Source organism: Streptopelia decaocto, assembly GCF_964273445.1.
Source record: "Streptopelia decaocto genome assembly, chromosome: 1".
Classification (NCBI taxonomy): Eukaryota; Metazoa; Chordata; class Aves; order Columbiformes; family Columbidae; genus Streptopelia; species Streptopelia decaocto.
The window spans coordinates 94,721,468-94,734,035 of record NC_138663.1 but is presented as its reverse complement, the minus strand read 5'-3'; the positions used below and the strand labels follow the sequence as shown (position 1 = coordinate 94,734,035).

At 44.0% G+C, this 12,568-nt stretch overlaps 1 protein-coding gene across 2 annotated transcripts in view; it reads left to right on the top strand.

Moving 5' to 3' along the window:
- Positions 1-10,957, top strand: part of CYFIP1 (cytoplasmic FMR1 interacting protein 1) — a 78,922-nt gene extending 67,965 nt beyond the window's left edge. For both annotated transcript variants that reach the window (XM_082059050.1, XM_082059049.1), the window contains exons 26-31: positions 3,430-3,560; positions 5,435-5,507; positions 6,443-6,537; positions 8,088-8,326; positions 9,277-9,424; positions 9,895-10,957. In XM_082059050.1, coding sequence (XP_081915176.1) covers positions 3,430-3,560; positions 5,435-5,507; positions 6,443-6,537; positions 8,088-8,326; positions 9,277-9,424; positions 9,895-10,059 — 851 coding nt within the window. In that variant the 3' untranslated portion in view covers positions 10,060-10,957. The remainder of the gene's footprint in view (positions 1-3,429; positions 3,561-5,434; positions 5,508-6,442; positions 6,538-8,087; positions 8,327-9,276; positions 9,425-9,894) is intronic.
- Positions 10,958-12,568: the final 1,611 nt, after the last annotated feature.

Genomic DNA, 12,568 nt, shown 5'->3' with positions numbered 1-12,568 from the left:
CATGTGTAGTCTTTCATAAAAATACAGTTCTGGGTACTGTGTAGTTTAAGGAGGTGTAATTGGGAATGCCTTCGCTTAAACATTAATGAAAAGAAGATGATGTGTTTCAGCCCCAGGACTCCATTGGGGAGCAGATCGTGCTTTCAGCGTCATTTCTGTTCCATCAAAAATAGCCTGTGTAGCTCTGTGAACTTTTGTGTCTTCTGCCAGTAAATCAAGCCCTTTATCTAAGAGTGCACCACTGATAGCAGCATTTGGAACAACTGCATGCTAAATGCTGTCTCTCAGATTTTCAAAACAATGAAACAATTTGTTCATGAATGCATGTACGTGGGTGTCTGTATTTATATATCTGTATATGGAGACTGGGGCTTTTGGTGAAGAAATAATGATCTTTTTTAAGGACTTTGATAGGAACTCTCACCTGGAGTGACTATAAAAGACAATGTGTAATGTTTATGGTATAAGCCTCAAGCCTCTTTCACTTCTGCTGTCTGATCTTGCTGCTTTGGGGTGGACTTACACTGATAACATTTTCTCAATGTCATTCTGAGCATCAGTCTCTTTTCTGAAACTCCCCACAAAATCCACAGGCTGGGCAGGGGATTGAGGGGAGCCTGAACCATCCCCTCCTTTCCATCCCCTTCACGACCGATGCTTGTTTCCATGTTGCAGCAGCAGAACTGACCTTGCTGTTCTGCTCAGTTTCTGTTTCTCACTAAATTGCTCCCCCCTCACCATACAAGATCAGGGGAAAGACATCCCCATGTCTGTCCCTTGTAGCCAGTGTCCTACTTGCTCGGGTAGTAGTGCTTCCTCACTATGGTAACTACCTGAAGTCTATGGTTACTCACTGTGTTTTGGGAAATGTTCCAGCCTTTCTGATGGTTCACCATTGATCCCTGTGTAACATGCCATGGATACTAAGACCAGAAGCTTTGGTAAAATATTCTACTTTGACTTCCTCTATGGCACAGGCCTAAGTCCAGGATAACTCAATGGACTTCTGCTTTCAGAAAGGCAGCCAGTCTTGGTGTGAGGAAAGTAGTTGACTCCTAGCAGCTGATGCTCAGAAGACCTTTCTTGCGAGGCATGGAAGCTCTTTCGTCAACAGAGAAGAACACAAAGTAAATACTAAGGCATGTAACTAAAACACACTGTAGACTTGTGGTAAAGTTTGCTTCAATGCTCTCACTCTGCATTTTTTCCTAGCATCAAAATTTTTTTTGTGAAAAATTATCTGCCATATCAAACTGCTTTTTTCAACTTCATCTTTAAAACAGGAATCCCAGTATTCTGCATGGCAGCATCTCCTTGCAATGGTGTGCTGGTATGTTTAAGCAGCAAACACAAGTGCTCACTGCTGCTCAAAGACCTGGGAATTGCAATTGGCAATTGCCTTTCTGCTGCAGTGTTGAACAGACACTGAGGGTCTTTTGCAGAGCTTTTTCGTTACATTGTCCCTATGCTGTGGGAAGGGGGAACTTGGTGATGTGCTGGCACAACTTCTTTGCTTTTTAACTAGGTTCAAATGTGTTTTCCTTTGAATGAATCAAGCTCAGCAAGCACTCATTACATCCAATCTATCGCCAGTAGTTTTTCAGTTTTGCCTTTCCATTGAGTCACTAAACTACTCAAGTTAGGTCTGAAATTTATCTCCCCTGAATGTGTGCGGGAACACTCACTCACTGCAAATATTCTATTGACAAACAGTTCCTAGAGATGTCTAACACCAGAGCCAGCCCTGCATCCCCTCGCCATGCACTCCACTGATGTTTCGTGTTACTAATTTTAGTGACAAGAGGCTTTCTGTAGGAGTGTGTGGGTTAGATCTGCAGTTCTTGCCTTCGCTGTATGCTGTCAAGTTCCTCTGCTGAATTTGAGGGATTTCCTTGGCATGGATGCTCTCCAGGCTGTATTTTACGTTTGAGCGCTCCCCTCTCAGCCATTGCCCTGCTGGGTACATATGATGTCTAATGCCCTGCATGGGAAGTGTTCGTCTCACACGTGGGAAGGTGTTGGAGGGCATCTGTGCTGTCTTTCCTTGTTTCCTCCCCATTGCTTTAGATGTGATTTTGTACAGATTCAACTGACTTAATTCAATGTACTGGAAATGAACTGCTGTATGTAGCATGTGATTCGAAAGCTTTGCACAATGTATTTTCTTCTGTCATCGGTCAAGGTTTTTGTTGGCCTTTTAAAATGGCCAAGCTTGTGCAGACAGATGGAAAAATGCTGATAAAAATTAACTTGTGAAAAAGCAGAGAGCTGGCTGACCTACTGCAATTCTTTGCTCTTCCTCGCCCATCCTGAGCATCGCTTTCACCTCTGTGATGCTGACCAGCTCGGGTTCCTGAAGAAGCTGCTGAGCCCAGGGTTTCCCGGGCTTTGTCTCTAACCAAGGGACTGCACAAGCTTTCTGGAGCTGGGGGGAAAGGAGCTGGAAATCCACCAGCACTTTAAGCATCAGAGACGTTTGGTGGAAAAGACGTATGCTTATGTAGACTACGTGGTTTTGAAAATCATAATTTCATCTGCTTCTTAATAGCTTTTGGCAAAACTTTGACAGAAACAGTGTTCGACTGTGCTTGTCAGCAGGGTCTGATGTACCGTTGCCAGCAGAGCCTGACTTGTGATTTCTGTATTTCTCTGTTTTGTGAGGTGGCAGATGCCCTCTGGCTGTGGGTGGTACTGTCAGAGTCATAGCCCAACACCACCCCCGTTGCCTTTATTTTCAGCACTCTGCCCCTTGCTGGCTCCATCATCCTGGACAATAACAGCTGCAAATTGAACCTGTCGGGTGATTCAGCAGGTTGAGGGACAGGAGCTGGAACAGGACTAATAGCAGATGAGAATTACAGAATCACAGAATACCCGGTTGGAATGGAACCTCGAGGGTCATCTGATCCAACCTTTCTTGGCGATAGCCCTAGTCTACCTTCCTGTTCCTGGGAATTATTTTCTTACCTCTTACACTGGCTCCCTTTTCCAGGAGTGAGGAGCTAGGCACTCCATTGTGCATGATGTACCCAGTTATAAAGGTCAGCATGCCACTGGCTTAACACTTTATAACCTCTGATTTTTAATGTATTTAAATGCTGCTCCTTTCCGTTTCTTCTAGGCTGCACATCTGGAGATAAAAAAAAACTCGTGTGTGCTGATACATGGAGAGACAACTCTAAACCAGCACCCTGGGTTAATTGTGCTCTGATACAGTGTACTTATGTGCATTCAGTGCAACCTTTGAATAGGCAGATTGGTTAGAAAATTGGTATGCTTTTGAGGCAGAAAGAAAAATTACTTCTTATTTGTATGGCTCTTATCCACATGACCAGAGTCTTTTGTTTGCTTTCCCAAGGTAACAGGTGTGCCTGTGTGATCATCACCGGCTCCTGAGATTTAATTTCTTTGCTTCTCTTTTCATTTCAGGTATCTTGGAGTTTTTTCACCATCAGTTGAAGGACATCGTTGAATATGCAGAACTGAAGACTGTCTGCTTCCAGAATTTGCGGGAAGTGGGAAATGCCGTCTTGTTTTGCCTCCTCATTGAACAGAGTCTGGTAGGTGCCTGCTGTGCTAGTTTAAAACCCATCTGTCTCTCAAAATGTGCTTTCCAATTTTTGCTACTAACGTCACAAATAACATGGTTGAAATCTTCAAGTTTGCTGTTGCTGGTGGGCAGATGGGTAGAAACAGTTCCCTGCTCTGATCTCTTTCAGTCTTGCAGGGGCTTGCACATTTGCGAGACAGCAGGGATGCCTCACCTTGCGGGTTGAGAAACACACTGCCTTGTGTGCAGCACCTGAGGATCAAATATTATCACTTTGATCATAAATAATGATCAAATACGGTATTCCTGCAGTCTGCCACAGGGTGGCTCCTCTCTTTATGTCAGTGACTTCTGCCCCTGGTACTGTTTTTCTCTCCTGGTGTCACCTGAAACATCACAAAGTTAACATGGACTTCTTGGACATCTTCTTGCTGATGGCTGACAGTGGCACCCACTCTGTCAGACATTTGTCTGTTTTAGCTTTGAATGAAGCTGTGAAACGTGCCCAGCCTTTCAGCTGCTCCCTGTAGCCTCTACTTTACAGCGTGCAAAGCTCTTTTCCCCCACCTCTCATTTTCTTGTTCCATTACCATCTGCTGTTCAAACAAAATGGCCAGGCATGTAATTTCTTTGTCGTCGTGCTTTCGGGTGGGCTTTGCTTATGGAGCAGAAAAGCAACGAGTGTGCCGCCTTCCCTTTTCTTTACCTGTGCTGTGCCTTCGAGACTCGGGTGGGGAGTCTCTCCCCTGCCTGTGTGTACGGGGGGCTCTATCCACACTGTGCAAGCACACGCTGCTGCTTGAGGCCGGGCTGCCTGTCACATCAAGTTCTCTTCTGACTGAAGACCAGCTACGTCATTTCCTCAGCAAGTTGGCTAAGCGCCTGCCACTGCACAAAAATAAATCCACACATAAGACTCCTTCTCTGTGGTTGTATTCATAGAATCATAGAATAGTTTGGGTTGGAAGGGCCACTTCAAAGGCCGTCTCGTCCAGCCTCCTGCAATGAGCAGGGACATCTTCAACTAGATCAGGTTGCTCAGAGCCCCATCCAGCCTGGCCTGGAATGTCTCCAGGGATGGGGCATCCACCACCTCTCTGGGCAACCTGGGCCAGTGGTGATGACTTTTAAAGGTCCCTTCCGACCCAGACCATTCTATGATTCTGTGATACCTTGGCCTTGCTGAAGGTATGGCTGATGAACATCTGTTCTTATATTAGCACTAAGGGGTTGCAAATGAGCAGAGCCTCTGCTCCAAAAATGAGGAGAGTGGCATAGCAAAATCATGCATCTGCTTCTGGTCATCTCTGCATTTTCTCTGCACGTATGGCATCCAAGAAAGAGCTAGGAGACATCTGTCTTCCTTCCTCCCGTCCCTGAAGATGTAAAATACTTCCTGAGAGGTGGTTCACTGCTGCTGTTGTGTGTCTCAGCCCTCCTGGTGGGGAGCCGTGCCCGCGACAATTGATAACAGGTTGTGGGAATAGCGTTGGTAAAAATAACCAAGCAGTGAGTCACCTTCTTCACCGCTCTGCTTGTTTGCGCAGGAGCTGTCTGCCGCTTCCACACTGAAATTACTCGTTCTGCATTAGTCTTTTTAATAAATACGCTGTCCTTCCCGAACTGCCAGCTGAGGGTGGGAGGAGGGCTGCTGGAGGTTATTTGGGAATCCAAGGTAGCCTGGTGAAATCAAATTGTCTCTGGGGAGCGATCCCATGAGGAGAGCGAGGGCTCAGAGCCACTCTGTGCAGTGGCGAGTGGTGCTGGCTGCCCCCGGGTGCTCCTGCCACAGCATCGACATGCTTTTGGAAGCCCATTTTGGGGCTCTGGTGTGGTGCGGGGGTTCTTCAGTCCTAAACACCTCTTGTTTCCTTTTTGTTCCAGTCCCTAGAGGAGGTGTGTGACCTGTTGCACGCGGCACCGTTCCAAAATATCCTGCCCAGAGTTCACGTCAAAGGTACGGGCCAAGTGAAAACACCTTCCTCGGGTAACGCTTTCCACTTTCCTGCTGCTGCGGTTTCAGGGACCATCCCCAGCCATCCTTTACCACACCACTGTTAATTAGAGGATGGAGGTAACAGATTCAGGCTTGTTTGCCTGGCTCAAAAACAAGTGCTTCCTGCTGGGGCTCAGTGCAAATTGGAAGAGGAGGAGGAGGAGGAACGCTGTGACAGGGAGAAGTGGGTATCGGTACCCAGGGCAGTATTTTTTTCCCCTCATGCTTCTCTTCTTTCCGTGTTGCTGCTCTGTCTCCTTTCCTTTCTGTTTTTCGCTGCCAGAGCAGCTTATTTGTTCTGCTCGGAGAAATCATGTCAGCTAAAAATCTTTGAGTATACTTCCAGACTTACCGTAGCTGCTTGCATCTCTGCATAAAACTAACCAGACCATTGTAAACAGTGTTTTCCCATTTGCGGGAGAACATTTCCTACTTGCCAGTGATGGGAGAGTGCCAACTGCTTTTTTTAAGCAGTGCTATACACAAGATTCCACCCTCATTATATGGCAGCTTCTAGAGTCAAGCATTTTATATATGATAAGGACAAATTAGTTGGTTTAGTACAAGTGGGACTCAAATGTATTAGCAGCAGCAGCATAATAGACTCCTATATTAGGTCTTCAATTTAGCTAATTAAATGTGGTTTACTACAAATCCTTGGGGTTTTTTTGTTTGCACATACAATGCAACATTTTAAAATAGAAATACGTATTTTTCTAAAAGCTCATTGAAGATTAACCAACTATTTAGAACTATAAAAATGACTTACCAGTTTTCTACTACCTTGAATGAAGATTTTGTAAAAATAAGAATTTTCTTGCATCGTTCCAATTTGTAAAATTGTCAGCTCCTAATTACACGAATCAGTGCTCTTTTTTTTTGTTCATTTCTTTCAGAGGGTGAAAGACTCGATGCTAAAATGAAGAGACTAGAATCAAAATATGCTCCACTACATTTGGTTCCTCTCATTGAAAGACTGGGCACACCCCAGGTAATCTCTCTCATTTGTGTTAGGGGCAATTCAAGAAATTTCTGAGCACTAGAAAGCCTGTTCTCTCACATGTGCTGCTAGCTGTGTCAGAACATCAACCTGTTCATCCAGTAAAACTGTTAAAGCTCAGAAGTTTAAAATGTTTTATACTGAGGTAGAGGTGACATGTTTTGGGGAAAATGCTGATGTATGTTGCTATGTGATGCCCGCTCAGCATAAGGTCCAGTCTGGGGAGTCCTAGTGCCGATTCCACCAAAAGCAATCAGTTCTCTTGTGCGCATACATATACTTTAAACAATTTCTTCCTCTTTGAGCCAGGTGATTGGAAGCACTTGGAAAATAAGCTGTCATTTGAGTTGAGCTCTCCTAGAAACACAGTGACCAAAGAGAACCTTCTTGAACTGCCTTTGCAGCTTCAGCACTGTTTTCTGCCAACGTGAGGGTTACATTAATTCCCTGCTAACCTTAGCAGTTTGCGAGCAATTGAGATGTGAATAGTAGAAGCCAAGAGCAGAGTGCTCTGGAGCCGACCTCAGACTGCTTTTATCTTGAGACGTGGGATGGCACAAGCTGGGACAAGCCCTAACTGGCATTGCCATCTCTGGATGTTTTGTCAGAGCCTGTTTGTGCTGGATGTTGAGCTTTCCCATCTCTGACAGCAGCAGCTGAGGGAGATGCACAGGAGAGTGCAGGCAGGAGCTACTGCCCATGCCAGCAGCAGAGCACCGAGCTCTTTGGTTTTGTTTTCTGCCTCAATTCAGGCAAAGAATTCTTTAAACTTCCCTGGGTCTAGCCCAGGATTAGCATTACTGCAATTGGTGTTATTTACTTTCAAGCCTGTCTGCTTGAAAAGGCTTTTATAATTTTCTCTGAACATTTTTTCCACTGAACTGAATCACAGGTTGGTGGCTTTGGACCTCACTTAAAGTCAGGAGAAATATCTCCTAGAATAAACCAAAAAGGGGCAACGAAGTTGGTGAGGGGTCTGGAGCACAAGTCTGATGAGGAGCAGCTGAGGGAACTGGGGCTGTTCAGCCTGGAGAAAAGGAGGCTGAGGGGAGACCTGATCGCTCTCTGCAAACACCTGAAAGGAGGTTGTAGCATGGAGGGGGTTGGTCTCATCTCCCAAGTAGCAAGTGACAGAACAAGAGGAAATGGTCTCAGTTTGCGCCAGGGGATTCAGATTGGATATTAGATAAATTTTCTTCCTGGAAAGGGTTGTCAGGCATTGGAACAGGCTGCCCAGGGAAGTGCTGGAGTCACCATCCCTGGAGGTGTTTAAAAGATGTGTAGATGAGCTTCTTAGGGACGTGGTTTAGTGGTGGACTTGGCAGTGTTTGGTTAATGGTTGGACTTGATAATCTTAAGGGTTCTTCTCCAACCAAAATGATTATATGATTCTAAGTGAAACTGAAAAACATGGTTTGGTTTTGTTTGTTTGGGGTGGTTTTTTGTTTGTTTTCTATTGGTTTGGTTGGTTGGGGTTTTTTTAAGTAAAGTCTTGCGGTGTTTTTTACCAGGATTTTGCACTTTCTTTCCCTCCACCTTAGCAAATAGCAATCGCAAGGGAAGGGGACTTGCTGACCAAAGAACGCCTCTGCTGCGGCCTGTCCATGTTTGAGGTCATCCTGACGAGGATCCGCTCCTTCCTGGACGATCCCATCTGGCGCGGGCCCCTGCCCAGCAACGGGGTGATGCACGTGGACGAGTGCGTGGAATTCCATCGCCTCTGGAGCGCCATGCAGTTCGTCTACTGCATCCCCGTGGGAACGCATGAGTTCACTGTGGAGTACGTACAACCGCGCTGCACCGGCAGGCAACAACGCTGGGCTTGTCCTGCCTGTGGCTGGCAGGGAGGGCATAGAACGGAGACATTTGAGTGCCCGCCTGCAAGGGCAAAAAGAAGGGAAAGTGCCGCCATTGCTGGGAGGAGCTCATAATCCATGAACACAGATATTATTGTATCTGTAACAAAAATAACCCTCTGTTTTAAGGATTGCCAGTGTATTATGAATGATCTCAGGGCAAACAGGCCCTAGCACGCATCTTTCAATAGTGGTCATACCCCTATGGATGCTGCGCTTAAATAAAATAGCTGAACATTTGTGCACTTATTTCTAAGAAGTATATTCTCTGAATGAAGGGCAAGACTGAGCACTTGGAAGCTAACTTGATTAACACGAGTTAACCAGGAACTGTAGTTCTTGGTTTTGTGAATTTTGATAATATCCTTATTATTGAAAAACTGTTGAGATGTAATGTGCTTTTCACTGAGCAGTTACAGAGGCAAGAGCATAGCATATTTGCATCCTTCCATGCCTGCAGCCCAGAAGAGCAGAGGGGTGTTGAATTCCCACTTTGTCTCCTTTGAACCTGTTATTTTCTTTGAAAATGGAATGTGATGCCACTGGAGTCTAGTGGGGAGTACAATTTTTTGGAGTAACTCCACTTTGTGTAGAGCTGCGGAGGGGGCTTTTGTTTTGTTTTGGTTTGGTTTTGGTTTTGTTTTTGTTTTTTTTTTTTTTTTTTTGTTAAGTGTCCCTTTGCATTGCATGTGGTATCTGGAAAGAGAACTTAATTTACTAGAGATTCTGCAGTATTTTCTTGATTAATGTCTAACACATCCTAGAATCATATATATGTAGTTTAATGCAATGGCTAAGCACTGAGCGTTTCCTGTGGATCTGTTTGTGAAGACTTAGGCGAAATGCCCTTTCTGTGTTGTGTTTCCCGTTCCAGGCAGTGCTTTGGAGACGGCTTGCACTGGGCTGGCTGTATGATCATCGTGCTTTTGGGACAGCAGCGTCGCTTTGATGTGTTGGATTTCTGCTACCATCTACTGAAAGTCCAAAAGCATGATGGCAAAGACGAGGTTATAAAGAATGTGGTGAGTTGAAAACATCTGTTCTGTACTTGCTGTAGTAATGAAGACAACGATAAATCAGAGCTGTTCGTTCTTGGATACAGTGTAGATGTAGCAATCGCTTTTTTCGAGCGAAATGCTGAAAATGAGGGCACCAGGGATTTTAGGACAAGAGATTAAGGCATTAGTACTGGAGTCTGAAGGCTGGTCGGTGAGAACTCTGATTTCCTGAATACGTGGGATTTTCTTAATGCTTCCTGTCTCATATATGTGCATTCGGATTATGACCAGGCTGCTGTAAATTGCCCTTTTTTGTACAAAAAGCACTGTCAAAAGCCAAAACGCACCTTGGATTTTCCCTGGATTAGGAGTGGAAGGAAAACATTTGTAACTTGCCTGGGAAAGGTGAGGTAACAGCATTTGCTGCTTTTGTGCTTCAGGCTTTTTATCTCCAAAGCTAATTCCCGTGTATCTGGTTTTTTTGATGTTTGCAGCCTTTGAAGAAAATGGTCGAGAGAATTCGCAAGTTCCAGATTCTGAATGATGAGATAATTGCTATTTTGGACAAGTACTTGAAGTCAGGCGATGGAGAGAGCACACCCGTGGAACACGTGCGCTGCTTCCAGCCACCTATTCACCAGTCTCTTGCCAGCAACTAGACTTCCCACCTAATGATACTTTTTGCAGCTATTTAAACTAAAAAAGTATGAGAAAAAAACCCAACCAACAAAACCCAGACAGTTTTAAAGAATCCTCTCAGCTGCATTTTTCAGTATGCCTGTGCCATTTGAGTGGTGCGCTGTCCTCTTCACTCTCCAAGCACAGTAACTGTATACAATCCACACTTATTTTTCTAGACTAAAATTTTATACGCTTTGATTAAAAACCTGCGACTGTAAAAGATTTTTTAAATCTCTTTGCATTCCTGTACTGAGGTGGCCATTTTAGACTGGACTGGCTTAATTTCCCCCTGAAGCTATCAAAATAATAGCTGCGGAGGATAAGAAACTGGGGTCTGTAGAAAAAATGATTTAGAAATCAATTCCTAATTGTTTGTATTAGAGCATTAACTGCTTAATTAGCCTTTATTAAAAAAAGAACCAACCGACTCTGCTGGTGATTTGTGAATAATTTTTCTACTCCTTTGATTATTTTTCCTATTTGCAAAACTATTCTCTGAGATGAGTAATTACGGAAATGAAGGCTAATTAAGGTGATTGATTGTTTCAAAGTTCTTTAACATGGAAATGACTGATAGTATCCTGGTCTTTGTAAAAGACAGTAGTTTAACTGATGAGAATGGCAACTGATTGCTTTTTCCTAGTGAGAGCTTCTAACACAATTTAGGTTTTGGTTTGCGATACATACCTATACATGTTTACAAGTGATAAGGAATTCTTGTTTACGAGAATCTCAAACACAGCGATCAGGTGTAAACTATCCCAGTACATAAACTCTAATAATGTTTATCATGATTTACTTATGGAAAGTATTTGTTTAATTACACTAACTGTATTATGCAAACAGCACATCAGTAAAATCGTTTGTAAAACTTCAGCAACTGTAGAAGTTGAATTTCAAAGAAACCTCTTTGGACAGAAGGTGCGAATTCCTGCTTGCTGACTGCAGGATCCTAACGGAGCTTTTCAGCGGGCTGTTGGGATCAGCCCAAGACAAATGTGCGTTAAGACGGCTGGAACAGACACAGATAATTCAGGTTTTACCTGGGATTTCTGGAAACGTTAGTTGGTTAACTTTTCTAACCCTTAGTGCCTAACCAAGAAGCCATCCCTTTGAGAATCCATTTTTCTCCCTTTCCACTTACTAGTTCACAGCTGAGTTACATCTCTTCTCCTGCTCAGCTCTTCTCAGATGTTTCACAGCAGAAATAGCCCAGTAATGGGCAGAAATGAGCATCTGACAGAGGAGGTATGGAGTAGATGAGGAAAGCGTAGGTGCCAGCCTCACAGGGAACTGGATTTTTGAGGGGAAAAAAGAAACAAGGTGAAATTCCTCAGCAAAACAGAGGACAGACGTCAATCTGTAGACAAATTTCCACCACCACAGGTTTTTCCCCAGATGTCTGTGCTTGCGAGCTGCCTTTCTGGGGTGGTCCCCATCATGGTAGCGATGCAGACAGGACTGCCTGCTACGGGGGAGACAGAAGTATGAAATGCTCATGCTTTGTTACACCAGCTTGTTGCATGGTTTCTTTTACAAGGTGCTAACATGCAAGTTTTCTTTAAGAAACATTCCTTTTTAGTTCTCAACAGAGGAAGAAGAGGACTTCTGGCCAGCCAAACATTTCCCAAAGCTTCAGGCTTCAAGTAAGGAAATGAACAAGTTTCTTCATTTGTTGAGATAATCATTGGTTATGGGATAAAAGTCTCATGCACCTAAGGCTTTGGCTTAGCACTGTGGTGCAGAAACAATTACTAAAGCCTGGGTTTTTATATTTAAGAAATATTTAACTAATCGTGGTGTGAAGTAAATTGTAATTCTTACCAGTTAACTGGCAGCAGTAAGAGACCTAGTCACTAACATCTTAAAAACTAATGCTAATACAGACGTGAAGATTTGTTTTTTTTCCCCAGTAGGCAGTATGGATTTAAAAGAATTCAAACATCAGACCTTTGTTTTGCATTTTCAAAGGTAGCTTACTGTTTTTTTCATTTTCAACAGGATACTAGACTTTGAGTTAAAACATTTAACTACTCCACCTACCAAAAAGGAGAAATGCAGCCACAGAAAGCTGCAGAAGGCACAGAAGGCATCTCTCTTTTAATTACAAATTCTCTCTCTTATCAAAACCTGCGGGTCTGGGGAACAAAGCATCTATAATGACATAAAGCAATGGACTCCACTGTATGAAACTGTAACCTGCTCTTTGGCTGGGCTGGCACTATGCACAGCAGTCAGGAGTGCAGTGACACCTTGGCCATTTTGCTTCTGTCCCACTGCCCCCCCCCCCCGTACTGTGCTGTGTGTGGCGCAAGCATCAGGGGCATGTGGCTTCACATCTACAGTGGAAGTGCTGTTATAAAAATTATATTGATTTTTATTTTCTGCCTTTGTGAACCTAAAAACTTATAACCCACCTTCCCTACCTCTTCTTAAGCTATGACATTATGTCCCACATTTTTTACCCTTTTTTTTAGTGCAGCTCAT